Raw genomic sequence first — 27,779 nt, forward strand, 5'->3', positions numbered from 1 at the left:
GTCTAGCTCCTGGGGTAAGCATTTACATGTATGAGCCACTTAATCCACAAACAACCTTGTAAAGTGAGTACTGTTATTATTTCCTCTTTGTAACTGAGGTTCAGACAGTTTAAGATATACACCCATTTTACCGAGCTGCTAAGTAGTGGAGTCTTTCTGACCAGGGGAGCCTGGCTCTGGAGCCCAGACTCCAAAATAGTCTGATCCAGTGCACTTCCGTCATATGGATGGAATAAATAAACCACAGTTTATTTAACCATTCTTTCACTTTTGCTCATTTTCCCTTTTTCCTCCAAGTTTCTGGTACTATAAATAAAGCTGCCATGTACAACCTCATGATTAAGTCTTTGTGTACATTATCTATAAGTATTTCTGCAGAATAATTTCTGGCAGAGGATTTACTTGATCAAGGAGATTACAGTTTTAAGGCTTTGACAAAATTCACCAACCTGCATCTCAGATTGTTGTGGCTTTTCAGAATGTTGTATCCTTGACACTCCATCCAACAAGCTAAGCAATGAAGAGCCAGTGCAACCAAAAATAAATAAATTAAAAAAAATACTTTTGCTATATGATGCTTTAGTTACTAATGTGGTAGTGATCCACAGTGATCCAAACCCTTGTATAATTCAGCCCCCATGAATACCTGTGACTTGTTTCTAATGAACAGAATATGGCAAAAGTAAAAGGACCTTGCAGATGTAATTAAAGTCCCTAATCAATCGATTTTCAGTTAATCAAAATGGAGATTATCCTCGGTGGGCCTTACCTAATTAGGTGAGCCCTCTAAACGGGCTTGCTGAAGTTAGAGAGACTCAGAGCAGTAGAAACTGTTACTGACTTTTAGGAAGTAAATCATCATGAAATGAAGCTGCAAGTAAATGAATTCCATCACCAATATGGGAGTTCAGAAATTTATCCTTCCCTGCCACACCTCTATATGAGAATGCAGTCTGGCCATCATCAGCCCTGTAAGGCCCTGAGCAGAGAACCCAAGTAAGCCATGCCCAGACTTCTGAGTTACAGAAACTCTTAAATAATAAATGGGTGTTGTCTTAAGCCACTGAGTTGTGTGCTAATACAACTAACAAGACTACAAATTTTCCATGTGTTATTAACCATGGTTTTTTCTTCTTTCCAGCTCATGTTTCTGCATTCATCATTTTCTTATTTGGGTTCTTAATACTTTTTGTTTTAAAGATATCAACAACCCCTTTGTCTGTCATAAATAATAAACAGCATTGCATTTTCATGTGGTCAAATCCATTGGTCTTTCCCTTTGTGGTGCCACTTGGAAAGCCCATCCTCATCCCAAAGTGACAGCATGAGTCACATACATTTTGTCTAGTACTTGTGTGGTTTCATCATTACATTTAAATCTTTAATCCAACTGAAGAGGTTTTTGGTAAACGGTGGTGCAGAAAAGCCCAACTTTCACTGCTTTCAAATGTACAAATGATATCTACTGAATAATCATTTGGTTTTCAACTGAATTTATATCAGATCAAAAGTCTAAATTTGGCCTTTTCCATGTGTTACATTAGGTCTATCCTCTTCTGCTTTAGTATCAAACTCTTTTCATTGTCAGAACTCTACGATGCATTTGAGCACAGTAGGAAAAAAATCACCCTTCATTTCTCTTCTTTCATAAACTTTGCTCATGATTCTCAAACATTTCTTCTTTCATTTTATCTTTGGAATTGTTTTGTCAAATTCCATTGGCAATTTCATTGTATCTGTGGCACACTGAAATATATTTATAGATTTACACATATATAGATTATAGAATTGATTTCCCGTATTTCCATACCAGAACATGTTTAGAACTGTGTGTCTTTTTCATGACCTTGTCAAGATAGGTTTAGTCATGTACACCTTCCACGTATCTTGTTGGATTAATGACAGGGTTTTAAATATTTTCATTTAAGACATCCTAACTAGTATATTTCGATAATTGTTTATTTACTAGATTATAAGAAGATTTTTTTTTAACTTACTTGTGCAACCATAAATCAGTAAGAGTCTGGCAAAAATCAATGAAAGCATTCTGTGAGAATCAGTTCTTAAACAATTATCAGTATCCCCTTGTGGGATGTATGTACCTATGCTGATTAGTCTAAACCAACAAGAGAATCCCAAATTCCTTGCAGTAATTGGTTCAGGAATGGACAAATCTAAGATAAGTTGGGCCAGTGAAACAGAAAAGAGGTTTTCCAGGGGATTGTGATAAGAAGCTTTCTTGCTCTTTGATGAGAACCCCAGGAAGCCAGCTTCTCCCATTGGTCACAGTCAAGGAGACGTGTATTTTGGCAGCTGTTGTGTGACCATAAGAAGCACCCTCAGAATGAAGCTGAGTCTGTGGATAGCAGAGCAGAGACACTGAAAGACTGTGCTGATACCTCTGAATGCCTGGATCGTCTGACTCGAGATCTGCCCTGCCTCTGTGCTTGTTCTTTGAGCCAGCTCATTTTCTGGTTGTGCCCCTTTCACCTGGGCCTTTTTTAGCCCAAAGCATCCTGCTGATACATAAGGACTGAGTGAGACAGATGGACACTTCCCAGCACAGAGTGGCTGCTCAGTGTATGACAGTGCCACCCGCCACCATCCCTGACCCCTAGCCCCGCCAGGCCTTACTTCCTTGTCCAGTACTACCTGTGTCCAGCCTTTGCTCCCACACATTCTCCCTCCTCACTCACATTCGGAGCTGTCTCACCCTTAAAGACCCTGCTCAAATTCTACCTCCTTCACAAATGCTGTTTGGCTCATGGAGAATTCTCCTCCGTGCTCAGCTTGTCTGAGCCTCATCACACACTGCCTCCCGTGGCTGCCTTTGCCTTCCTGAGTCTGGGTCCGTCTCCTCATCCCCCATCTAGAGTGAATCCCTCCAGGGCCTGGACCACCCAGTGTACCTCAGCCTCCTGCACTGGTCTGCCTCCTGCACCCTCTTGCCCCTTGTAATGTTCAGTGAGCACTTAATGCTGAAGTTACCACTCTTAAAATTTCTTCTCTCCCTTGCTTTTTACAATTTGTGGGCACCAGGATTCAGCTGAATGAGATTCCTACAACAGCAAGAGGGGTGTTATTATTTTGTTCTGAAGGTCTCTACAAGTGTAAGGCATGTTTAAAGTAGCTATAAATAATTTATACTGTCCATAACTCAAGTCGATCAAAATAGACCTCATCACAGTGATGCGGCAAAATCTGGTACAAGCTGCTTTTCTGCTGCCTCCAAACCCATTACAAACTCGGCGCAGATGAAAATCTGCCTGGATTCTCTCCTGAATCGGATTAATGCCCCATCCGCAATCACATTAATCACAATCTGTCTGAGATTAGACCCGGGGTAATCCCATTGGACAAGAGGTGACAACCCAGATTCTATCATCTCATTCATTATCTATTTTTGGAATTTGCTAGTAACTCTAGCCTCTAGAAGATGTTTTCTGGTGAAAGAGGATCCTCTGTAGATTCTTTTGAAAAACTCAGTTCATGGGCTTTGAATAGAGCCAAGCACTTGGTGTCATTGATGTCTCCTATTTTGTTTCCAGGTGATGAACAGACAACAAAATCCCCAAGTCCGTAGTCTTTGTTATGAGAAACACACACACATTTAGCTTTTTACAAACCAATATTGGAAAGAATTAAAGACATCCTTCAAAACCTTTAAAAGATCAGGACTACAACTTTCTGAAGAGACGGCCTCATGTTTGAGGATATATGATATTTTCTTTTCTGCTTGTTTTAGTATCATAAAGGTAAGCATCTGTGGTTGGTAAAGGGGCTGTAACTGGCCCCCCAAATCTGAAAACCGGCCCCCACACACACACCCACACATCTGTGCAGGATGGAGGACTTTTTACAATGTCCCATTTCCCGCTGGCAAGTCAAAATGAACTCTGATAGCTGATGTTCCTCTTATTTGCATATAGAAATACCGCTCAAGGGAAATGCTAGGACCAAATGAGTCAGGGCAAACCAATTTCGTGCCCACATTCTCAGACCTCTGGTGCGGGAGCACAGCAGAGAAAGCCAACCCCAGAAAGGATACAACCTACATAACAGGATGGTTGCCCACAATCAGATCAGATCAGATCAGTCGCTCAGTCGTGTCCGACTCTTCGCGACCCCATGAATCCCAGCACGCCAGGCCTCCCTGTCCATCACCAACTCCCAGAGTTCACTCAGACTCACGTCCATCGAGTCAGTGATGCCATCCAGCCATCTCATCCTCTGTCGTCCCCTTCTCCTCCTGCCCCCAATCCCTCCCAGCATCAGAGTCTTTTCCAATGAGTCAACTCTTCGCATGAGGTGGCCAAAGTACTGGAGTTTCAGCTTTAGCATCATTCCTTCCAAAGAAATCCCAGGGCTGATCTCCTTCAGAATGGACTGGTTGGATCTCCTTGCGGTCCAAGGGACTCTCAAGAGTCTTCTCCAACACCACAGTTCAAAAGCATCAATTCTTCGGTGCTCAGCCTTCTTCACAGTCCAACTCTCACATCCATACATGACCACAGGAAAAACCATAGCCTTGACTAGACGGACCTTTGTTGGCAAAATAATGTCTCTGCTTTTGAATATGCTATCTAGGTTGGTCATAACTTTCCTTCCAAGGAGTAAGCATCTTTTAATTTCATGGCTGTGGTCAACAAGTAAGTTACAAATGAGTGGTATTCTTTTCCTCATTCTTCGGGACTATGAATAGAAATGCTTCCCTTTATCCCATGGAAATGGTTGCCAGGAACTGATCACCAGCCAACTCTCCCCAAACTAGCCTTCTGCCAACCTGCTCTTTCTAGGTTTCTAGGTGGAGAGAGGAGCTGTCCATCCATAGGATCTCTTCCTCCATCTCCTGGCCCCTTACCGGCTCCTGACTCACATCCTTGTTTTCTCTGGCCTTGCTTGATGCACTCTTTTACACTTTTGCTATTTTCCATCTGAATCTCTCCGGCCAGGGAACAGGATCATGGAGGTTCCCTTTGGCCAAGAGAATCCCTCAGACTCCTCGGTGGAAGTTTGAGGCTACTCACAGTCTGACATGAGCTTCCCTTTTAGTCTTTCACTCATGCTGACTCCTCCATGAAAGTCCAGCACATGGACCTGCCTTAGGTGGCTACAGGGTCTTTCCTGTCTCCTGTCTCTAGGGCTTTGCTCGTGTCACTGTCCTGGTTCATTCTGCCTCCCAGCTGCTCACCTTTCCCCCAAATGCACTTGCGTCATTCACCTCCTCTCTCTATCTTTGAGACCATTTCCTCTTCCAAGCAGACTTTCCTGATCCTTTTCTTCTTGGTACTCATCCTACAGGGCTCAGATAAGATGCCACAGGCTCCAAGAAGTCTCTCCAGCCATCCCACTCTGTGCTCCCTCCTTGTTACTGTTCCAGGTTTGGTAGCTCTCCTCCCATTGCTGATCATAAGTCAAAGATGAACAAAGTCGGACATGAGGTAAAGTGGAGAGGACAGATTTTAACAAATATTATCTTTTGTATCAGTCGCATGAACTGAACTCAACTGCAATTTGTACAGAGGTGACCAGACATCTTAAAGGGAGAGTGAGGGAGTAAGGAGAGCTCATAAGAGTCAGCGAGGTGAAAAATTGCAAAAGGCTGGAAGAGGGGGTTGGTCTATGAGAAATCCATCAGGGTTTGCTAATGGGTTCTTATCCAAGGTAGGCTCCTGCCCTGCCACGGAGGCTGGAAGATAGGAGGCTGGCCCTATCTTCAGGTGTTGGTTGGAACAAAAAGTAAATTCTTTCAGCAGCCTTAAGTATTTTCAGGTAGACACTTTAAGCGGGGCTGGGGTGATCCTAGGGATGTGGACTTGAGATGTGAGAAACTATGTTAGTGTTTTGCTCAAATCTACAGGCTAAGACAGAGGTCTAGTTGAGAAAGGGCTCAGAGGAGGCTGGCTAAAGCTTGGTCAAGGAAAGACTGTGTGTCGCCTCCCTTCATCCTCCTCTCCTCCTTAGCCTTGTTTCAGTGAAGGCACCATGTCCAAGCAGGGCCCCCAGCCTTAGCCTGGACCATCTGGTAAGAGGCCAGCCTTTCTGCAAAACCACCCAATCTTGGGTTGGTGATTGTATTCCTTTTGGAGCTCAGTGTTTCCCTCTTTCCTTCTCTCCCTTTCTTTCTCGCTTTGCTCAGTATCCTGATCTTGGCAAAGGGAGGGATAGTGATAGGCTGAAACCACACTCTAGAAGGTAGACCCTGTGAGGCTGCTGACTGACAGAAGTCAGCCAGGAATGCCAGTGCCTGGGGCCAGACTGCTCAGAACCACATCCAGGCCACCTGAGCCAGCTGGGGATTCCCCTTCTGGAATAGGAGAAACACAACTGTCCCTAAAGCCATCAGCATGGGTCTTTTTTATGATCTCCTCCCCTCCTGGGATGTAAGCTTGGCAGGTTATCCCCTGCAGCTATGAGGGTGTGGGTTAGAAAGAAACAAAGGCTCCCAGGCGGTTTTGTTTTTAAAGGGCTACTTTTTCTCATCCTTCTATAATGATCGTATTGAACCCATCAAGGACAAGAGTGCTATAGACTGTGCGTTTCTTAACACAGAATGACCTTTGTCACATGTCCACTATAAACAAAGTAACCAACAAGTAAGTTCATCCCATCTGGACAGACTCACAGAGCAAACGTCGATAACTAGTCTCATGGACTAGTGGGTTTAAGTCTCAGTCTCACCTCCTACTAGATGTATTAACTCATTTAGGTTATTAATTTATTTGTTTCTGAGCTGCTGAAAGATGGTAAAAAGACCTGCCTCAACACCTCAGATGGAGAGTCAGCTTCATGAGATGTACCCGGTGGGGCCCCAGCCTTGGTTTCAGGCTTTGACACTGCCATCTTGAAATTCTTACTAATTTTTGAGCAAGGGACACCAGATTTCATTTTGCACTGGTATCCACATATTATGTAATCCAGCCTTTCCTGGGGTTTTGGGGAACTTTTAATGAGACCTCTTAAGATGGAAAGATATAAACATCTGAATGCAGAGTTCCAAAGAATAGCAAGAAGAGATAAAAAAGCCTTCTTCAGCGATCAATGCAAAGAAATAGAGGAAAACAACAGAATGGGAAAGACTAGAGATCTCTTCAAGAAAATCAGAGATACCAAAGGAACATTTCATGCAAAGATGGGCTCGATAAAGGACAGAAATGGTATGGACCTAACAGAAGCAGAAGATATTAAGAAGAGGTGGCAAGAATACACAGAGGAACTGTACAAAAAGATCTTCACGACCAAGATAATCACGATGGTGTGATCACTCACCTAGAGCCAGACATCCTGGACTGTGAAGTCAAGTGGGCCTTAGAAAGCATCACTACGAACAAAGCTAGTGGAGGTGATAGAATTCCAGTTGAGCTATTCTAAATCCTGAAGGATGATGCTGTGAAAGTGCTACACTCAATATGCCAGCAAATTTGGAAAACTCAGCAGTGGCCACAGGACTGGAAAAGGTCAGTTTTCATTCCAATCCCAAAGAAAGGCAATGCCAAAGAATGCTCAAACTACCGCACAATTGCACTCATCTCACACGCTAGTAAAGTAATGCTCAACATTCTCCAAGCCAGGCTTCAGCAATATGTGAACTGTGAACTTCCTGATGTTCAAGCTGGTTTTAGAAAAGGCAGAGGAACCAGAGGTCAAATTGCCAACATCCACTGGATCATGGAAAAAGCAAGAGAGTTCCAAAAAAACATCTATTTCTGCTTTATTGACTATGCCAAAGCCTTTGACTGTGTAGATCACAATAAACTGTGGGAAATTCTTCAAGAGATGGGAATACCAGACCACCTGATCTGCCTCTTGAGAAACCTGTATGCAGGTCAGGAAGCAACAGTTAAAACTGGACATGGAACAACAGACTGGTTCCAAATAGGAAAAGGAGTTCGTCAAGGCTGTATATTGTCACCCTGTTTGTTTAACATATATGCAGAGTACATCATGAGAAACGCTGGACTGGAAGAAACACAAGCTGGAATCAAGATTGCCGGGAGAAATATCAGTCACCTCAGATATGCAGATGACACCACCCTTATGGCAGAAAGTGAAGAGGAACTCAAAAGCCTCTTGATGAAAGTGAAAGTGGAGAGTGAAAAAGTTGGCTTAAGGCTCAACATTCAGAAAACAAAGATCATGGCATCCGGTCCCATCACTTCATGGGAAATAGATGGGGAAACAGTGGAAACAGTGTCAGACTTTATTTTTCTGGGCTCCAAAATCACTACAGATGGGGACTGCAGCCATGAAATTAAAAGACGCTTACTCCTTGGAAGGAAAGTTATGACCAACCTAGATAGCATATTCAAAAGCAGAGACATTACTTTGCCAACAAAGGTTCGTCTAGTTAAGGCTATGGTTTTTCCTGTGGTCATGTATGCATGTGAGAGTTGGACTGTGAAGAAGGCTGAGCGCCGAAGAATTGATGCTTTTGAACTGTGGTGTTGGAGAAGACTCTTGAGAGTCCCTTGGACTGCAAGGAGATCCAACCAGTCCATTCTGAAGGAGATCAGCCCTGGGATTTCTTTGGAGGGAATGATGCTGAAGCTGAAACTCCAGTACTTTGGCCACCTCATGCGAAGAGTTGACTCATTGGAAAAGACTGATGCTGGGAGGGATTGGGGGCAAGAGGAGAAGGGGATGACAGAGGATGAGATGGCTGGATGGCATCACTGACTCAATGGATGTGAGTCTCGATGGACTCCAGGAGTTGGTGATGGACAGGGAGGCCTGGCGTGCTGCGATTCATGGGGTCACAAAGAGTCGGACACGACTGAGGGACTGATCTGATCTGATATGATCTGAAGATGGCTTAGCCCAAGGCCTGGCCAGAAGCAAGTGTTCAGTGAACGTTAGGGAGGGATGGGCCTGCCCCGTGTCACTGGGTGCCTGTTTGCTCAGAGGAAGCTGGTGGGGGTCAGGCAAGAGAGCCTGGGGAGACAGGATGGGTTTGGATATCAGGAGGCCTGAAATCTGACTGTGATTTGCCAAGTTTCTTGGTCTTCCCAGGCCTGAGCTGCTGTCTGAAACATGGTGCTCAACTCCCCCCAAAGTCGAGCTCTCAGAAGCCTATGGTGGTGATGTGGGTGCTGAGAGCCCTTCTGGCCTCCTCTGTACAATGTCTCCAACTGCCTTTGGAGAAAAGGGTATGGGCTGGGAAGGGGATGGAGGCAGGAGCCAGAGGAGAGCCCTGGTCCTCAGGTGGGCAAAGAGAAATCCCATCCCAAATAACTCCAGCAGGAAGACCCCTGGCCTGGGTCAAGGGACCTGGCTTCCAGCTCCATTTCTGTCACTTACATGCTGGAAGACAGGTCATTGGCCTTCGGTTTCCTCTCTGATACTCACAGTGGGATTAATGCTCCCATCACCAGCAACAGCTTCCTTTGTGTTGGGTGGACAGTTGTCTGTGACATGCCCTTTGTGAGTGATTCGGAGGCCATATAGTGTAATGATACTACCAGCAAGTCAGGGGGCAGAGAGTCTGGTTCAAACCCTGGCTCCACCAGCTGTGAAACCTGGAACGAATTACCTAATATCTCCAAGCCTCAAGGTCTTCATCTGTGAAACAGGTATAGCTTTTATCTACTTGGCTGCATTGGATCTTAGTTGCAGCATGCAAGATTTTCGCTGCGTCCTGCAGGATCTTCTGTTGCAGCGCACGGACTCTCTAGCTGTGGCACGAGGGCTCAGTGGTTGCAGGGTGTAGACTTAGTTGCTCTGTGGCATGTGGAATCTTAGGTCCCTAACCAGGGATCAAATCCACATCCCCTGCATTGCAAGGTGGATTCTTAATCATTGGACCACCAGGGAAGTCCCAGACACAGGGATAATTTTAACAATAGTCACTCCTTCCTAGAATTGTTGTGACACACTGGCAGTCCTGTGTGTGAAGGTGGCTCCAAGTTAGAGTCCTGTATGTTAGCTATGATGAGGATGATTCTGAACATGAAGGTTAAGCCCCACATTCTTCCCCATATATGTGGTTCCATGATGATGAATAGGAGACAAAACATCTCGCAGCAGGTAAATGTCTCCTGAGCGGGTACGAACAGGAAGGCAGGTAGTGGGGAAAGAAGCGGAGTGTGTGTGCGTGTGCAGGCCTGTAGGAGCTGTCTGTGAGCTCTGTGCTTGAGGAAGAGGAGGCCAGGCAAGGATGACCACCTCTCTGGCCTGCAGCTTTTTCTCTGTCCAACAAAGGCCTGAAAGAGTAAGTCTCCGAAGGGTCTTGTAGCTTTTTGGTTCGCGAGTTCTAGAAGGAAAGAAGGAAGGCTTGATTAAGCAAAACTGTAAGATAATAAAGCCTGCTTTGTGATCTGCTCCCAGGCCCCAGGTTCCTTCCTGACCTTTCTTTCAGGTTTTGTTTTCAGGGTGGGAGCTGCTGTCCCTGTATTGTGAGTGAGTACCTGTTCTGTGCTTTCTCAAGGATTTCCGAACAGTAAGCCTATCTTTTAGGGGGACTGTGAGTAGAGTTTAAGGCAGTAATGGTGGGGTGGTGGAGGTCTGGGGAAAAGGAATCCAGAGAGACTTCTCTGTGCTTCCAGAATCTTCCCAGGAGGAGGGTCATAGCCGGGGCTAGTTTTATGGAATATATGGAGCTCTGGAGCTCAAGCTGCTATTCCCTGTAAGGGTAGAGAGCACTCTAAAGCCCAGAAATGGAGGGCCCCCAGATCTCCTGTGTCCTGTAGTCTGGGACATGGAGAAGGGGACCGTGGGAGTATCTGGAAAGCAGCTACCCAAGGCAGGGTCAGATCAATGGCACCTTGTGGCTGTGCCAGGGGAAAAGGATTTTTGCTTCTCTCACTCTTGTGCTGTCTCTCAAGGATGGCTGTGACCCAGGAGACGCAGGTGGAGGGGGTCTTGAAAACAGTCCTTGATTTTCTAGCCCCAGAGAAGTGAAGCTGGTGACAGATGGAACCACACTCACGTGGGTCTTTGACCACAGTGGAAGCAGCAAAGCCTATGGAGCCAGGCAGACCTGCTGTGAATGGCAGTTCTGATTTATCCTGTGACCAGAAGCAATCATGTCACCTCCCTAAGTTTCAGTTTCCTCGGGGATTGAAGGAATCTAACACTACCCACTCGTCACGTGCATGTGTGCTAAGTCACTTCCGTCATGTCTGATTCTTTGTGACTCCATGGACTGTAGCCCACCAGGCTCCTCTGTCCATGGGATTCTCCAGGCAAGAATACGGACTGGGTTGCCATGCCCTCCTCCAGGAGATTTTCCCGACTCAGGGATTGAACCCACTTCTCCTGTGTCATCCTGCATTGGCAGGCAGGTTCTTTACCACTAGAGCCCCCTGGGAGGCCCACCCACCTCATCACATTGCTGTAAAGACCTAATAGGCTAATAACAGGACCTTAGCACATGATGGCGGAGAAGGCAATGGCAACCCACTCCAGTACTCTTGCCTGGAAAATCCCATGGACGGAGGAGCCTGGTGGGCTGCAGCCCATGGGGTTGCACAGAGTTGGACACGACTGAAGTGACTTAGCAGCAGCAGCAGCACATGATGGAGACTGAAAGAATACTGGTTTATGACTCGGCTACCTGACATCCCAGGAGAGATCATCTACTCACCCTACTGCCCCTTCAACACCTCCCCTCCTTCCTACCCCTGCCCACTGCCCCCCAGACACCCCCTTCCCTAATAAGGTCTCAAATAATTGTTTTTTCTGGGTTGTAGGAAGAATTTCTCTTGGCCCAAGAGATTAACAGTCTAGACTTAGGATTCCAGCCCAGAGCCGCCCTCTCCTGGCTGCCTGAGCCATTGAGTTAATTGATTTGCTTGCTCCTAGTTAGGTGCTGAAAGTCTGGCCAGGCCCAGAGTGGTTGGGGAGGGAAGACAAGCAGCCAAGAGCATTTTTCTCAGTTCACTACAGAAGGGTACCTACCACATACTGGCTCCCAGTTCTGAGACTGTGCCCAACTACACAAACATCATCCGTACACAAACTCTTCACTCAGACCACTTTCTGAGCCTCCATCCCCACAGAAGTGACGTACAGAACAAGCATACATGGAAATGCACAAAGAAATCATCAGACGACACATACACACAGATAGACTTAGACTTCCCCTCCACACGCAGAGGCAGGCAGGCCCTGGGAACAGGTAAGGCACAGTGTACACACAGACTCCCAATATAAAGCCATAATGATAAGTGTCTTATTTACCACATATTGCACTTCCCTTTCACTTTTCACTTTCATGCATTAGAGAAGGAGGTGGCAACCCACTCCAGTGTTCTTGCCTGGAGAATCCCAGGGACAGCAGAGCCTGGTGGGCTGCCGTCTATGGGGTCGCACAAAGTCGGACATGACTGAAGCGACTTAGCAGCAACAGCAGCAGCACTATGTGCCAGATATTGTTCTAAGCCTTTTCCAGAGAAAAATTCTTACAACAGTAGAGGTAGATACTATTTTTACCCCCCTACCCCATTTTACCAAGGGAACATTTCATGCAAAGATGGGCTCGATAGAGGACAGAAATGGTATGGACCTAACAGAAACAGAAGATATTAAGAAGAGGTGGCAAGAATACACAAAAGAACTGTACGAAAAAGATCTTCACGACCAAGATAATCACGATGGTGTGATCACTCACCTAGAGCCAGACATCCTGGACTGTGAAGTCAAGTGGGCCTTAGAAAGCATCACTATGAACAAAGCTAGTGGAAGTGATGAAATTCCAGTTGAACTATTTCAAATCCTGGAAGATGATGTTATGAAAGTGCTGCACTCAATATGCCAGCAAATTTGGAAAACTCAGCAGTGGCCACAGGACTGGAAAAGGTCAGTTTTCATTCCAGTCCCAAAGAAAGGCAATGCCAAAGAATGCTCAAACTACCGCACAATTACACTCGTCTCACACGCTAGTAAAGTAATGCTCAACATTCTCCAAGCCAGGCTTCAGCAATACGTCAACCGTGAACTTCCAGATGCTCAAGTTGTTTTAGAAAAGGCAGAGGAACCAGAGATCAAATTGCCAACATCCACTGGATCATTGAAAAAGCAAGAGAGTTCCAGAAAAACATCTATTTCTGCTTTGTTGACTATGCCAAAACCTTTGACTGTGTGGATCACAATAAACTGTGGAAAATTCTGAAAGAGATGGGCATACCAGACCACCTGACCTGTCTCTTGAGAAACCTATATGCAGGTCAGGAAGCAACAGTTAGAACTGGACATGGAACAACAGACTGGTTCCAAATAGGAAAAGGAGTACGTCAAGGCTGTATATTGTCAGCCTGCTTATTTAACTTATACGCAGAGTACATCATGAGAAACGCTGGGCTGGAAGAAGCACAAGCTGGAATCAAGATTGCCGGGAGAAATATCAGTCACCTCAGATATGCAGATGACACCACCCTTATGGCAGAAAGTGAAGAGGAACTAAAAAGCCTCTTGATGAAAGTGAAAGTGGAGAGTGAAAAAGTTGGCTTAAAGCTCAACATTCATAAAACTAAGATCATGGCATCTGGTCCCAACACTTTGCGGGAAATAGATGGGGAAACAGTGGAACAGTGTCCAAAATCACTGCAGATGGTGATTGCAGCCATGAAATTAAAAGAGGCGTACTCCTTGGAAGGAAAGTTATGGCCAACCTAGATAGCATATTCAAAAGCAGAGACATTACTTTGCCAACAAAAGTCCATCTAGTCAAGGCTATGATTTTTCCTGTGGTCATGTATGGACATGAGAGTTGGACTGTGAAGAAAGCTGAGCACCGAAGAATTGATGCTTTTGAACTGTGGTGTTGGAGAAGACTCTTGAGAGTCCCTTGGACTGCAAGGAGATCCAACCAGTCCATTCTAAAGGAGATCAGTCCTGGGTGTTCTGGAAGGAATGATGCTAAAGCTGAAACTCCAATATTTTGGCCATCTCATGGGAAGAGTTGACTCATTGGAAAATACTCTGATGCTGGGAGGGATTGGAGGCAGGAGGAGAAGGGGATGACAGAGGATGAGATGGCTGGATGGCATCACTGACTTGATGGACATGAGTTTGGGTGAACTCCGGGAGCTGATGATGGACAGGGAGGCCTGGCATGCTGCGATTCATGGGGTTGCAAAGAGTCAGACTCTACTGAGCGACTGAACTGCCTGACTGACTGACCCCATTTTACAGATGAGGAAACTGAAGGTCAGAGAAGTAAAATAACATGCCTGAGGTCACAGAGTGGCCACGTGCAGCCATATCTACCCATACTCCCCGCTCCTCGTTTCTCAACCCCGTTCATTTTCATAGACACGTTATTCGAACGCAGCATTCTCCCCACCTCGACGTGCTCCACATACACTGAGGGTAAGTGCTGTTTGGGGCGCTAAGTGGCCAAAGACTCAAGAAATGGCATGTGGGCACAGCAGCTGGTAAGCTGTGCTAAAAAACCGGACAGTGAGAAGACCAGACCTTCCAAAGGTAGTAGCGGTGGTTAAAAGTCTTACAAGTCCGACGGGGCTACCACGTGAAGCGCTCAGCACAGCGCTGGCCGGCGGAGGGGCACTCGCAGGCCGTGTGGAGACGGTCCTCGGGTAGTGAGTTCAGTGCGCGCTAAGGGTCTAGCTCCAGCTCTCAGCAAAGCCTCTCCCTGCGTACTTGACTGCACCCATTTTCCGGCAAGCAGTCCAGAGCGTGAGGCCGACAAGCCTTACGTTTTTAGCAGAAGGGCCGCGGAGCTCCACCGTGCCCTCAGGCCGACGTAGGCCGGATCTGAGATTCCCGTGGAGACATTTTATGCCTAGGAGCCCACCTGCGCCCCACTCAAGCGTACACCAAGTTCTTGGTACACCTTTTAATGGGAAAAACAACAACAGCCACCCTGGTTGGGTAAGTGTGATTTATAATTCATGGGCCAGTCTTTGAACCCTTTCAGACAAAACCCACAGCAATTTCTTTGAAAGAAAGAAATGCCTGGACTTTGCTCAGAAGTCGCAGGTTTTCTAAGGAACGACAAGCCACTGCACAGATAGTAAATCACCCTGCGCACCACATTTGTTTCTAATTATTTGCATTGCAGTTCGTTTGTGAAATAAAACAGAAGAGTTTATAAATATCGTTTATTCTGGAAGTGAGACACACATTCGACCCCAGTCTTGTTCCTAGAAGGAGCTGCGCTATTCGAGTGGGGGAAAGAATGAGGGAGTCCGTGTCAAATTACACCCCCGCCCCAAATGCAAGTCAAGGCTGGAGTCTGGATCCGGCGAGGGTCTTCGGATTCTGTGTTCTGGTGCTACCCACCTAACGCTTCAACTCGGAGTTTTCCGCAGGCGGACGGGTGGGGAACGTCTAAACAGAGTTTACCCAAACCCTTAACCTCTCTCTCTCGCTTGGACCCTGAGAACAAAAGCGTCTGAGAGAACCCTCACCGGCTGGACGGTGAAGGTCTTGTCCAAACAGACCACTTTCTTTCTCCCCAGCTCTCCTCATAAGAGAGTGAATTTTTTTGTTGTTGTTAATGAAAGAAAGGAGCATTTAAAGAGACACCCCCGCCCTTTACTCCCCCAGGTATTCATCACCCTGCTCAAGCACGCCTAGGGAGACCGCCCCGCAAGTCTAAGAGGAAGTTCAGAGCTGCGGCGGTCGCGGAGACAGCTCAGCAGTGACGCAAGATCCAGCCGGGATAGCCCCCGGGGCCAGAATGAGGATCCTTGTAGGTTTCCGGGGAGGGGGCCGCGCTCCATTGTTCACTCTGGGCCAATCAGGGTTGGCTTATTTCCTTTCAGCCAATCCCCTGTCACTCCCGCCTTCCACCCACCCCGCCCATCAGCCCCCAAGTCCCTAACACCTCCCCCGCATCCCCCGCGGTTCTGGGGAAGCTTCGTGACGCCACAGGTCCCGCCCCCAGCTCCGGCCACGGGCGAATGCGTGCTGACGTCATGCTGCGTGCGGGCCGGTGCGGAATCGCTCCTTCAACTCCGCGGGGCAGGAGGAGTTAGTTAGCAAAGAGCAGAGGCTGGGTGCACGACCCTCGTCCTTCTGCCCCTGGCCGCACGCTTTGCGCACATCTCTTTTCTGCATGGTGGATATTATTTTTCACTATCCTTTTCTAGGTACTATGGGGGATCATTCCAAGAGTAAGTCTTTCTCTGTATATGTGTGTGGTGTGTGTGTGTGCGCTCAATATGCAATATTTCTAATGCAGAACAATGTTTAGCGGATTCTACAAGTGGCTTCTATTTGACAGGACACTGAGAGAGAAAAAATCAAAACGAATAGATTTCCCTGCAGGACCGCTTATCCTTTGGAATCCTGTTGTTTTAGTTTATAATTAAACATTCTTTCTCAAGCCTGCTAGGCTGACCTCGGGCTGTGAAATCTGCTTCTGTTTTGCGCTAGGGCAATAGTTTGATTTAGGGATGTGGGTTTTTGTTTTGTTTGCTTGCTTGCTTGTCTTTCGGCCTTTCAAATAAGGAAGATTTCTTTAGCTTGATCTGGGATGTTTAAGCTAAAAAAATGTCAAAGAGGATGAGCAAAGACTCCGCTAAAAGCTGATGTGTCTGTGTTGGGATAGGAGGGAGTCGCGGAGAGAGGGAGTGTGCGGACGGAAATGCCGGAACATCACCGTTCAGTATTGATGGGGTGGCGTCCGCAGGGCTTAAATGTCTATTTACCCTTTCTTCTCACTTACATCTTAGCTTTTAGTTACAGGAGATATCAACAAAACGCCTGTGTCCAAGTGAATGTAATACCGTAAAAAAAAAAAACAAAAAAAAACCCGAAAAACTGAGGAAGGGGTGGGGAGAGACTAAAAACCCTCACAGATTCAGAAGATTGTGTTTTTTCGTTTTTTTCGTTTCCAAGTATCTGGACCTTTGCAAAGCCCATTTCCTTTTTATCTTGTGGTCCCAATTCTTGAAAGAGAGCGCGAGCGGGTTGGGTTGGGGCTGGAGCGGCCTCGGCCGGGGTCCGGGCAGCCAGGCCTGATGCGGGCTCCGCGCCCTTCCCCGGCAGAGAAGCCCGGGACGGCCATGTGCGTGGGCTGCGGGAGTCAGATCCACGATCAGTTTATCCTGCGGGTGTCGCCAGACCTCGAGTGGCACGCCGCCTGCCTCAAGTGCGCCGAGTGCAGCCAGTACCTGGACGAGACGTGCACGTGCTTCGTGAGAGACGGGAAGACCTACTGCAAGCGGGACTACGTCAGGTGAGGCCCGCAAGTGTCCGGGCTGCGCCACTGCCCGCCGGGGCCGAGGCTCGAGAATGGCAGGCCGCCGGCATGCCCCCGCCCCGAACGCGTGCCGCCACTCGTCTCCTGGCCTGGGAACCCCCGATGGCTGGTCCCCGCAGCCACCCTCGCGACCACAAAGCCTCCTGGGCGTGCGTGCCCTGGGCGGGTAGCAGCCCGGCGGGCGAGGCCGGCCACAGGCCCTATGCTGACAACGCCCGTGCCTTGGGCCCGCAGGCTCTTCGGCATCAAGTGCGCCAAGTGCCAGGTGGGCTTCAGCAGCAGCGATCTGGTGATGCGGGCGCGGGACAGCGTGTACCACATCGAGTGTTTCCGCTGCTCAGTGTGCAGCCGCCAGCTGCTGCCGGGAGACGAATTCTCGTTGCGGGAGCACGAGCTGCTCTGCCGCGCCGACCACGGCCTCCTGCTCGAGCGCGCGGCGGCCGGCAGCCCGCGCAGCCCCGGCCCGCTTCCCGGCGCCCGCGGCCTGCATCTGCCAGGTAAGCCGCTTGCGGCCGGCACTGCGCCGCCAGCTCCGGGGTGCCGTGCACATGTGGGTGTGTGTGTTCTTAGACGGGTGCTTGTGCTCGGACGAAAACTTGTCACTTGGGTGTGTTTCCGTTTGCCAGCATTGTGGGGGTTTCTGAGTGAGTGCAGAACTCTGCTAGGAACGTGACGGAGTGTGTGTTCGTGTGTGACCGGGAAAAAACGTGAGCCGGGGTTGTGTGTATGAGTGTTCGGAATTGCGGAGATTTGTGTTCTCAGGAATGTGTGGATCACGGTAGTAGTAGGAGGGGGAAGGTAAATGACAACGGGGCACTCAAGTGGTGACTCTAAGGACCTTATACTGGGAATTTTAAGCAGTCTCTGTGTTGCCTGAGAGGAAAGACAGGTTTGCCTGGGGGTATGTGTGTAAGGAATAGAGTTCCCAGCCTAGAGCTGGGCCCAGCCAGGCAGAAGTCCACCGGCACAGCTCTGAAGGTTCACCAGCCAACAGAGAGCGAAATGTCTGCGTTTTTCTTTTGAGGCCCAGTCTGATGAACAATGTAGCCAAACGTTTCTTGGTGGGAAAGAAGTGGAAGCACAGTGGATTCAGGGATAATGGCAAACACCCCAGGGCATGCTCTAGGTCATAATCAGGAGATGGCCAGAGACTGGTTCTAAGTGTGTGGTTAGCCGGTGGGAATGGTGACTCCAGCTGAGCAGTTACCAGCAAGTAGCCACAGACCTGAAGCATCAGTCTGGAGACCAGGCTGAGACTCTGGGTGCTGTGTGCTCGAAGGGATTGAGCTTTCGCTGGCCCTCTCTTTAGTATAGAATGAGGACATTGAGTTAGATGGGCTATTTGTGAATATTTATCCAGACCTAGAAATGCCTGGAAGGGGATATAATTTGAAACAGTGCGACTTGACCTGGTTCAGATGGGGGTGTGATGCCAGTGTTGAGTGAACCCTGGTCTCCCTTTTGTTTGTTGAAGGTTTCCGGCCACCGGAATAGGGCCTTAACTAAGTACCTGACTCTACCCAACCTGGGGTTGAGAGAACCCAAGGCCCAGTGAGGAGAGTGCCAGCGGTTGTGGGCCGGCCGGGAAAACGGCCGCTGGACAGGGAAACTAGAGCCTTAAGAAAGGAGACCCTGGGGCCGAAGTCCAAGGGCTGTTAGAAAGGAACTGTTCCAGTTCCGGGAGACCCACTCCTGACCCCAGGCCAGGTCTTAATGACACACGGTCTGGCCCTGTCCGAGCGGCCCCAGAATCAGGGAGATGGTCTCTTCGGGGACTCCCGGGAGAGGCAGACAGGCCCCCTTGTCCCGACGCAGCGCGGCGCTCGGGCCCCTTGCCCTTCCAGCGTCCCAGGCGCCTCTTCTTCTGAAACTGCGCCTCTTCCGGAGGGCTTCCCTCGTCCCGCGGAACCCTTGCGGGTATTCCGGGGGTCGGGTAAGCGGAGGAGGCACAGCAGGGTGCAGCCACTTCTGTCCTGCACAGGCCTCACTCGGAACTCCCAGGCCCTGCTTGCTCTGCGGGGATCGCGGCGGGGAGCCCGGTGGAGGAACTAGGGAAGGGACAAAAGTGCACACCTTTCTCCGGATAGGACGAACAGACGGAAAAGAGAGAACAGACGAACCAGAAAACGAAATAAACTGAAGAAAAGACAAACGAGATCGGGCCCCGCGGGGCTCGGCCGCCGCGGGGCGGGGCGCAGGGGGAGTGGGTGGCGGCCGCTGGCTCACCTCTCGCTCCCTCGCAGACCCGGGATCCGGCCGGCAGCCTTCGCTGCGCCCGCACGTGCACAAACAGACCGAGAAGACAACCCGCGTGCGAACCGTGCTGAACGAGAAGCAGCTGCACACTCTGCGGACGTGCTACGCCGCCAACCCGCGGCCCGACGCGCTCATGAAGGAGCAGCTGGTGGAGATGACCGGCCTGAGCCCGCGGGTCATCCGCGTCTGGTTCCAGAACAAGCGGTGCAAGGACAAGAAGAAATCCATCCTCATGAAGCAACTGCAGCAGCAGCAGCACAACGACAAGACGGTGAGGGGCGGGGAGCTGGAGGGTCGGGGAACTGGAGGGTCGGGTCGGGTGGAGCCTCGGGTTCGCGCCGCTGCATCGGCGCTCCCTTTTCTGGGCCGGCTTTCGGGAGATCCAGGGCGGAACTGTTTAGTCCAAATAGCGTGTCTTTGTGCTTTCAGAGCGAGGCTTACCTTGGGGTTGGAAGGCATCTAAATTATTGTATCTAAGGTCAGGTCTTCCCCAGCCCCAGCAGTAGATCGGAGTTGGGGTCCTGGGTTCAGTTCGGAGCCCAAGGCAGCCTGGTTTTGAGCTCCAGCAAGTAGGGGCGGGTTGTGTCCATCTCTCAGCGGGACTCGGTTTGAACACTTTCCCTCTGCAAACCCGGAGAGGGGGTGGGATGCAGCCCTCGCGTTTTGTTCCCTTGAGGTGTTGGCTTCCAGCACTGAGGCTGGCCCGTGGTGGCTGTTTTGGGGCCCGGGGTGTCTTCCAGTGGAGAAGGCGGGCTCACTCGGCTGCTGCGGACAAGTGCATGCCCCCCCAGTTTCAGGCTCCAAATCATGTGCCAGGGCCTGGGGTCCTGGTCTCAAAGGTGTTGGGAAACGCAAGACCCAACGTCTTCTGCCTCCCCTCTTCTGCTTGTTCCGCAGAGCCTCCAGGGACTGACCGGGACGCCCCTGGTGGCGGGCAGCCCCATCCGCCACGAGAGCGCCGTGCAGGGCAGTGCAGTCGAGGTGCAGACGTACCAGCCGCCGTGGAAAGCGCTCAGCGAGTTCGCGCTCCAGAGTGACCTGGACCAACCCGCCTTCCAGCAGCTGGTGAGGACCTGCTCTGCCCTCCCGGAAGGCTGGACTCCAGGGGAGGTGGGGTGGATTTAGTCGCTTAGCCAAGGTGGGAAGGGTTGGGGGGCTCTCAGGGGAAGAGGGGCTGGGAGAAGGGGGAGGTTGGTAGCTGCAACCTCACCCGGCCCATAATTGGTTCTAAACCAGGTCTCCCTGGATTAAAGCAAAGCACCAGGAGGAGAGGTCGAGGGATTAACCCACCCGTGCCCCCGCCCGCCCTAATACTCCTGCGTGCTCCTGGGGGCCGGGCCGACTTCTCCAAGGGCATGCTCCCAGTCAAAGACTTGTCCCAAGAATACTTTAGGGAGCTGGCGGCCCGGGAAAACCAGCTCGGGCAGGTCTTCACCCGCTCCTTCCCGGTGTCTCCCCTGCCCCAGGTCTCCTTCTCTGAGTCCGGCTCCCTAGGCAACTCCTCCGGCAGCGACGTGACCTCCCTGTCCTCGCAGCTCCCGGACACCCCCAACAGCATGGTGCCGAGTCCCGTGGAGACGTGAGGGGGGACCCTTCCCCGCCAGCCCGCGGACCTCGCATGCTCCCTGCATGAGACTCACCCATGCTCAGGCCATACCAGCTCCGAAAACTCTCTCGCCTTTGTAATTATGATTGTTGTTATTTAAAGAGAAAAAGGACCGAGGGAGGAGGTCGGGGCAGCCAAAATCGCCTGGACGCAACCTTCTTTCACCAGACTGGAGAGCCCCGCTCCGAGGACTTTTATTTTTACAAAACCAGAATTTGGGTTGACTAGCGTTAGCTCTGCCCTCTCCTCTCCCTCGGTCCGCGGCGCCCCCGTCCACATACCCACCTGTGCGTGGAGCTCGCGCGGGGTAGGTCCCGCGCCCGCCGAGCCTCGCGCTCTCCCGCGCCGACCATGGGTCCTGCCCCGGCCCGGCCCCGCGCTTCCAGGTGGCTTCGCCCGCTTTCTAGCGGGGAAGAGGACGGGGACAATCCAAAGGAACAGACACTCAACCCCCCAAAGCGCATGATTGCCGGAAAAAAGTAGAAACGAGACTTTCCTTGAAAATGTTTTAAATTATCAGTCGACGGAGGACAGAGTGTGTGAGCCTTTGCCGAACAAAACGTAAGTTATTGTTATTTATTGTGAGGACAGCCAGTTCATAGTGGGACGAATATTTTGATCTTAATAAAAAAGAAATAATAACCCTATGCGACGCTGCTCCTGTGTGCTGTTGGCGCAGCGGGAGGGCTGGACGAAGGCAGGTTGCAGCTTGGAGCTTCTTTCAACGAAAATGACACTCGGCCCAGGGCCCACGGCTCGTGCCCGCGCCTCGCGCGCCGCTGGCCCGCGTGCTCCCGCGCCGCCCGGGGGCGGGCCCGGCGGGGATTGGGCGTCGCGAGGGGGGCGGGGCTGGGTATCTGCGCTCCCTGCGCCCCTTGCGGCCCCGCGAGGCCCCCCGAAGCGCTCGAGCGCCCAGGCCCTCCCGGAAGCCTGCGCGCCCCCTGCTCGTTCCTCATCCCTGGCGTTTCGCTGCAGAAGCCCGCGGGGCAGCGGGGGTGACTGTTTGGGCGGGAAACCTGCGGTGATCCAATGTCTGCTGTTCCGCTTGTTGGGGCTAGCGGTTCCGTCTCAACCTTGCTTTAGCTCCCGGAGCCGAACCCAACCTGGAGTTCTTCAAGGTCCTCCGACTCTTTTCGGCCCGGTGCATTCGGGCCCTACCTGCGTGCGGTTCTCTTCCCGCGGGTCTGGATGCCCGAACCCTCAGATCCAGAACCCTCGCTCGCCTGCCACGCGGGCCCTGCCACCGAGCCACGAGGCTAGCCCGCGGGCCCCGGGGTAGAAAAGGGGGGCCTTGACGGCTCATCCTCGGTGTTGTCCCCAGAGTGGATGCGCGACGTGATCAATCTCGCTGCATTTATTAATTCCCCCGTCTAGACAGAAGAGAAGGCCGGGCGGCGGCTCCTTATCTGAATTTGGCATCACCTGCAAGCGATACACTGAAGGAGCCACAACAAGCCCCCGCTAGGATCGCGGCTGCCAGGGAAAATAAGTCCACCCAGAACCAGTCTGGCGTGTCGTTGGTTTATTTTCTTTCCAGACCCGAAATGCAGGGGGCGGGAGCTGGCTTGGGTGGGAGGGGGCTGGGAATGGCCCCTGGATATGCCGTGCCCAGGTCACTTGGTGTGACATTTCAAACCCCTGCGACTGGTTTTCTTGAAAACTGGCTTTAGTGATCGCAGGAAATAACCGGGAGATACTGAATCTCTAGCAGGCCCCCGGGCAAGCACACAAAAAAACGGGAGGCTCAGGTTTTACCCTTCACAAATATTTAACCCTTTGGCAGCCTGGGATAATTCTTTTCCTAGACCAGTCCTCACTTGGGCTCAGAAAGCTGCCAGCCTACTAGTGATTCCACTACTCTTGAAGAATCTCTGGCATTGTCCTATCAAGTTAAAAGAACCCAAAGGTATATCCTTTGTCCAGGAATTGTTTTGAAAGAGGGCAACGCCCTTACTATTGTTGCCATCTTAGCTCAGGTAGGGCCTGGTAAGGAAAAATGTGTCGGAGGGGGCATTTTTGGTCGTTGGACAAAGAAGTTGATGCCTGCTGTTAAAAAGCCATGGGCTGCTTGGATGGCCAGAGGCCACTGTAGGTGTTTCAGCTGAGCTGATGGCGGAATTCTGAAAGCGAATTTCTCCCCTTCCCCCTGCCCCTCCATTAGAAACGGGAGGCTGGCAGCAAAGCTGGCAATTACTGAAAGAAAATGGGAGGAGGTGGGAAGATTGGGCCACATTTATATTTTACTTCCTGAAAGTCAAGGTGATGCTAGCACAGACGTTAAAGAGATTATTCTTCTTCTTCAGGATTTAGGAAATGGTGCTGCAAACTTAGAGATAAAGGAAGAGATATTTAGGGTTAATGAGGACCAGCTTTACCTCTCAAGTGCCCAGAAACGGTTTTAATAATCAGGGTTAGAGTCTTTGAGGGTTTGTTCCCTTAACTTAGATTCTTCCCTCCCAAACAGAAATACAGATATTTCCTTTTACCTTCTGGTTGGCCACTGGATAGGGGGCTAAACTTTGAAAAGTCTTACTTTTGAAAACTTTTGATTGATCCAGAATATTGGGTTTTGTCTTTTTTAAAAAGGAAATAACAGGTTCTTGAATTTGAAAAATGTCATTATGGTTGTTAATTAGCTTTGAATTTTTGCTTTTGGCAGATTGCAGTATTTTAATGCTACATCTGCCTATCTAATTACAGTCACTTTTTCTTTGGCCATCCATAGATCAAAAATATAATTCCTTTTTGGATATTTATATGAGTGTGTCTGTTTTTGAATATTGGGAAATTATTCTGATCAAAGTGGTTACTGTGTATTTAGGATACCTGTAGCTATGTGTTGATGTTGTTTAGTCGCTAAGTTGCATATGACTCTTTGACCTCATGGACTATATAGCATACCAGGCTCCTCTGTCCATGGGATTCTCTAGGCAAGAATACTGTGTGGGTAGCCATTTCCTTCTCCTGGGGATCTTTCAGACCCAGGGATCGAATCTGAGTCTCCTGCATTGGCAGGCAGATTCTTTGCCACTGAGACACCTGGGAAGCCCTGTATCTGTGTGTACTGCTGTATAAAACATCAGAAGCTCTTCTCCTGTAGTTTGTTGCTAGCCACCCAAAGGGGCACATCGTTTTCCGTCTGGGTTTCCAAGAGTAGAGTTTGACTCTAAAGCCTTATTATGATGGTCCCTGGTGAGGTGTCAGATCTATGGTTGGTTAGTTACATTAATAAATATCAATTTTACTGGCTCCCAGGTCATCTTTAAACATCTTCTGTAATACAGTAGGGATTTCCTTGTAAATTAAATTACCTGTAACAATTACAAGTGTATTTTATGCTTACTGAACTTTTAAAGTGAGATACCGAGTTGTGTAGTAAAAAAGTCAGTTCAATAAAAGAGGCCATAGGGTGGGAAATGGGAGTTAGTTATTTAAGTAGATTCACCTTAGAATAAGATTTTCTCAGCAGATTTATCTAATAATTTGGGTAGCTCTATGTAATTGAAGCAGGAAAGAGATTCCCAGAGATGGAGAAGTTTATGGCTACCCTACCACAAAATTTAATACATATTGAAAGGCTACACAGTTCTGGGAAATTCAAAGTCCCTGTGGCAGTATTCCCAACGAACTTTAATTTTTAATGGGTTTTGTAACAGAAATCAGCCTTTCAGTTTTGAATATGAAATAGCTTTAAAGCTTAGTTTTGTCAGAGCTGCAAAGACTAGGTTTAAGTAAGACATTGTCTAAGATTGTTCTCTTAAAAAATGTGAGATTCTGCCACTGCTGTCTGGGGGAGGGCATAAGCTGCCACACATTTAGTTAGCTGTGTTTTCCCCATACAAGTATTCACCAAAGAGAGCAAGGGAATTTGCTTGAATAGCAGCATGCTAGAGATGGGAAACAATGAATGAATAATAAACTATTTGCAGAGGAGTCCCAGTGGACTTGTGATAAAAGCAGGAAATTCAGAGAGTTTATTAAGCTGATGTAGGGAAGATTAGAGGCTTTTAAATATGGGTCTGATTGATGTAAAGGTAAACTTTCCTCAAGATACTGGCATTCAGTGCAATAAGGAGGATTGTGTGACCAATTACAGGCTAGCACCTTGTTGATGGAGACTGTGCATGGAAGATGCTGATAAATGGAGTCAGGCTGAGAGCAGTAATAGGAGCGAAAAAGGGCACAGAGAAGTACTCCATTGGGAACCAGATGTGGAGTGCTGTGGGGGAGTGGTTCAATTTATAAAGCAAGTTTGGCGCCTCGCAGAAATCACGCCAGAAAGGCTAGAGTGCTAGGTGAGTCCATCTTTTGGATCCGGGCACTGCCCGGTCGATAAGGTCAAGGGCTGGTGAGAGAGTGGGTCAGGGAGTGAGCTGAGGGGCAGGAGTTGAGAAAGGCCGAAGAGTTTCCTCAGTGGGAAACAGGATCTTTAAGGCCAGGGTGTCATATAGAAGGCGGGAGACCTCTGGGTTCCGGGTGTGGGAGCAGGGAGACTGAAGTGGAAGAAGAGGGGTAGTGAGGAGTAATCCCTTCCCAGAGTATTGAGACCCAAGAATTCAGAGGTTGGCAAGGAGCTCTGGAAGAACTGGTCCAGGTAGCTTCTTTCCTGGGGAAGGAAGGAAGGAAAAATGGTAGAGGAGGCGAGTTCCGGACCTAGGTTCAGGGTTCGAGGCTCGCAGCGCCCCCGACTGCCTGGAGCGAGGGAGAGGCTCCGGAACTCGGCAGGAAGCCGCGGCCCCGAGATCGTGCTGGGCTTCGGAAGGACTAGTCGCTTGGAGCTCCGGGCCAGCGAGCTGCCGCCCAGAGCGGGAAGTTCGGTTGGGCAGGCGTTGGGCGTTCAAATGCCGCTGCTCTCGGGCCTCGGGCGGCCTTTTCCGTTTGGGCTCCAATTCTGGGCTTTAAAGCCCGGGCACAGTGGTTACCTACGCTCCGGCTGGGCCCAGTCGCATCGTCAGCTTTACAGGCTGGACACAGCCGAGGCTTTTCGTTTCGGCCCAGCGGGTCCACCTGTGGCCCCTGAGCCTCAGGGGACCGGTGACCTGGGCCCCGCCCCCAGGAGAACGCCAGTGGGTGGCACTCGTCCCCGTAGAGTGGAGCAAGATGTGCCTGCGCTCACCTGCGCGATGTGCTTTCCCCATCCCGGGAGAGTTTAGAAGTCGTAAAACCCAGGGGAGTTAGAGCTTCAATCATTCTGGCCCGGCGGAGCGCGCAATAATAAAGTAGGGAACTTGAGACCTCCAGAGACCGCGCGGGTCGGGAGTCACCCCCCGAGGAGCCCCCGGGCCCGATCCTCGCAGGCTCCCCAGCCGGGTGGGGCCGGGGTTTGTCTCAATCAAACCTCCTCCCCTCCCGGACGGGGGTTGGGGGCGGGGCGGGCCAAATGAGACCATTCAATTAAATGTTTTAATTGCGAATTCTGGTATGGTTTCTGGAAGGTTAATCACAGCTGTCTCAATTATTTATGGCTTTTTGGCAAATTTCCGACCAGATAAGCATATTTCTATTGTGAAGCGTCTTGTAGGAAATCGTATAAATATTTGATTATTCATTTCAGCTACAAGGATTCTGCATCCACGCCCCAAGATGCGGGGAAAAGCGGAATTTGGGAACGCCTCTCCTGGATGGGGCGCCCCGGCAGCTGCGGGTCGCGCAAGAAGCCGGCCGCCGGTACCTGGCTCCCAGGCCCTCTGGCCAAGGAGCAGCCCCGGGCCGCCGGCCGGAGGGGAGGTGCGGGCGCCAGGGCCGAGCTCCCTCGGCTTCCCGGTGTGCGGCGCTCAGCCGGGCAGCGGCTCGAGGTGCTTCTGCGCGCGTCGCGGCGAGGGCCCCGGGCCCTGGGTCTGGCGCCCCGGTCTGAGTCTCCGCCAAGCCCTGGGAGCGGACTCCGCTGGAGCAGGAGGGGTTTTCCCCGCCCCGAGCCGCGAGCCCCGCCGGGCCCCGCAGCCCGAGCGCGCGGAAGACCCCGGGGGCCGGGCGGTAGGAGCACAGAGCGCACAGGGATTGCGTTTGCTTTCTTTCTCTTTCGTTTGAAATTGGACCTCTTTATTTTCTATTTGCAAAGAAGTAAAAACAGCATACACATAACTCGACAGACTTGGGAGGATCCAAAAATAAGTGTCCTGAACAGGAGGTAAGTTTGCTTTTAACAATCCGGTGTAACTTCTGTATTTTCCGTCCCCTCCGCCCCCAGTCTTGAATCTTACAGTATTAATTCCACCCCCCCCCCATCAGATCTTTTTTCTTGCTAATGTTTGATCCTTATCTGACAGAAATAATTCCCAGTGTCACTCAGTGAACGGCTTAGCACTGACCGTCGGCTTAAGGTGGAGAAACGATGAGAACAAGATATGAAAAGGTCAACATCTCCTGGCAGACACTCCTCCCGTTAAGCTGTGAGCCGTGCACAGGAGTGAAAACGTCTATTCAGGACCTTTGTGATCATGTTTTATTTTTACTTCAGCTTCATTGCAGTTATTTGAGAAAATACTTTAGAATGGTTCACTATGTTTGATCTTTTTTGGATCCCTAATTTTTATTTTGGAGAATTTCAGTTCAGCAATCCCATTTCTATAGGAGACTCTCGGTATTGGCCGCTGGCAAAATTTAGGCAGACAAATGGATACAATGCTCTGAGTTAATTTCAGATAGCTGCTAGAACATATTATGTAATTTAGAATGTTAAATTGTTACAAACATCTTCTACTCAAACCTAATAAGGGAAATTTAAAGCAGGTTAACTTTTAGTAAGTCTTT

General features: G+C 49.9%; 2 protein-coding genes across 2 annotated transcripts; both read left to right on the forward strand.

The window, feature by feature from the left end:
• Positions 1-15,810: 15,810 nt before the first annotated feature.
• ISL2 (ISL LIM homeobox 2) lies at positions 15,811-21,869 on the forward strand. Its single transcript, XM_061394729.1, has 6 exons — positions 15,811-16,076; positions 16,954-17,143; positions 17,402-17,664; positions 19,411-19,694; positions 20,321-20,488; positions 20,890-21,869. The coding sequence occupies exons 1-6, from the start codon at positions 16,019-16,021 to the stop codon at positions 21,004-21,006; spliced, it is 1,080 nt and encodes a 359-aa protein (XP_061250713.1). The 5' UTR covers positions 15,811-16,018; the 3' UTR covers positions 21,007-21,869.
• Positions 21,870-24,826: 2,957 nt separating this feature from the next.
• On the forward strand, positions 24,827-27,758 carry LOC133234337 (homeobox protein cut-like 1). Its single transcript, XM_061394730.1, has 2 exons — positions 24,827-27,156; positions 27,296-27,758. The coding sequence occupies exons 1-2, from the start codon at positions 26,651-26,653 to the stop codon at positions 27,375-27,377; spliced, it is 588 nt and encodes a 195-aa protein (XP_061250714.1). The 5' UTR covers positions 24,827-26,650; the 3' UTR covers positions 27,378-27,758.
• The last annotated feature ends 21 nt before the right edge of the window (positions 27,759-27,779 follow it).

The sequence above is a fragment of the Bos javanicus genome, chromosome 21 (assembly GCF_032452875.1).
Source record: "Bos javanicus breed banteng chromosome 21, ARS-OSU_banteng_1.0, whole genome shotgun sequence".
In the NCBI taxonomy this organism is placed as follows: Eukaryota; Metazoa; Chordata; class Mammalia; order Artiodactyla; family Bovidae; genus Bos; species Bos javanicus.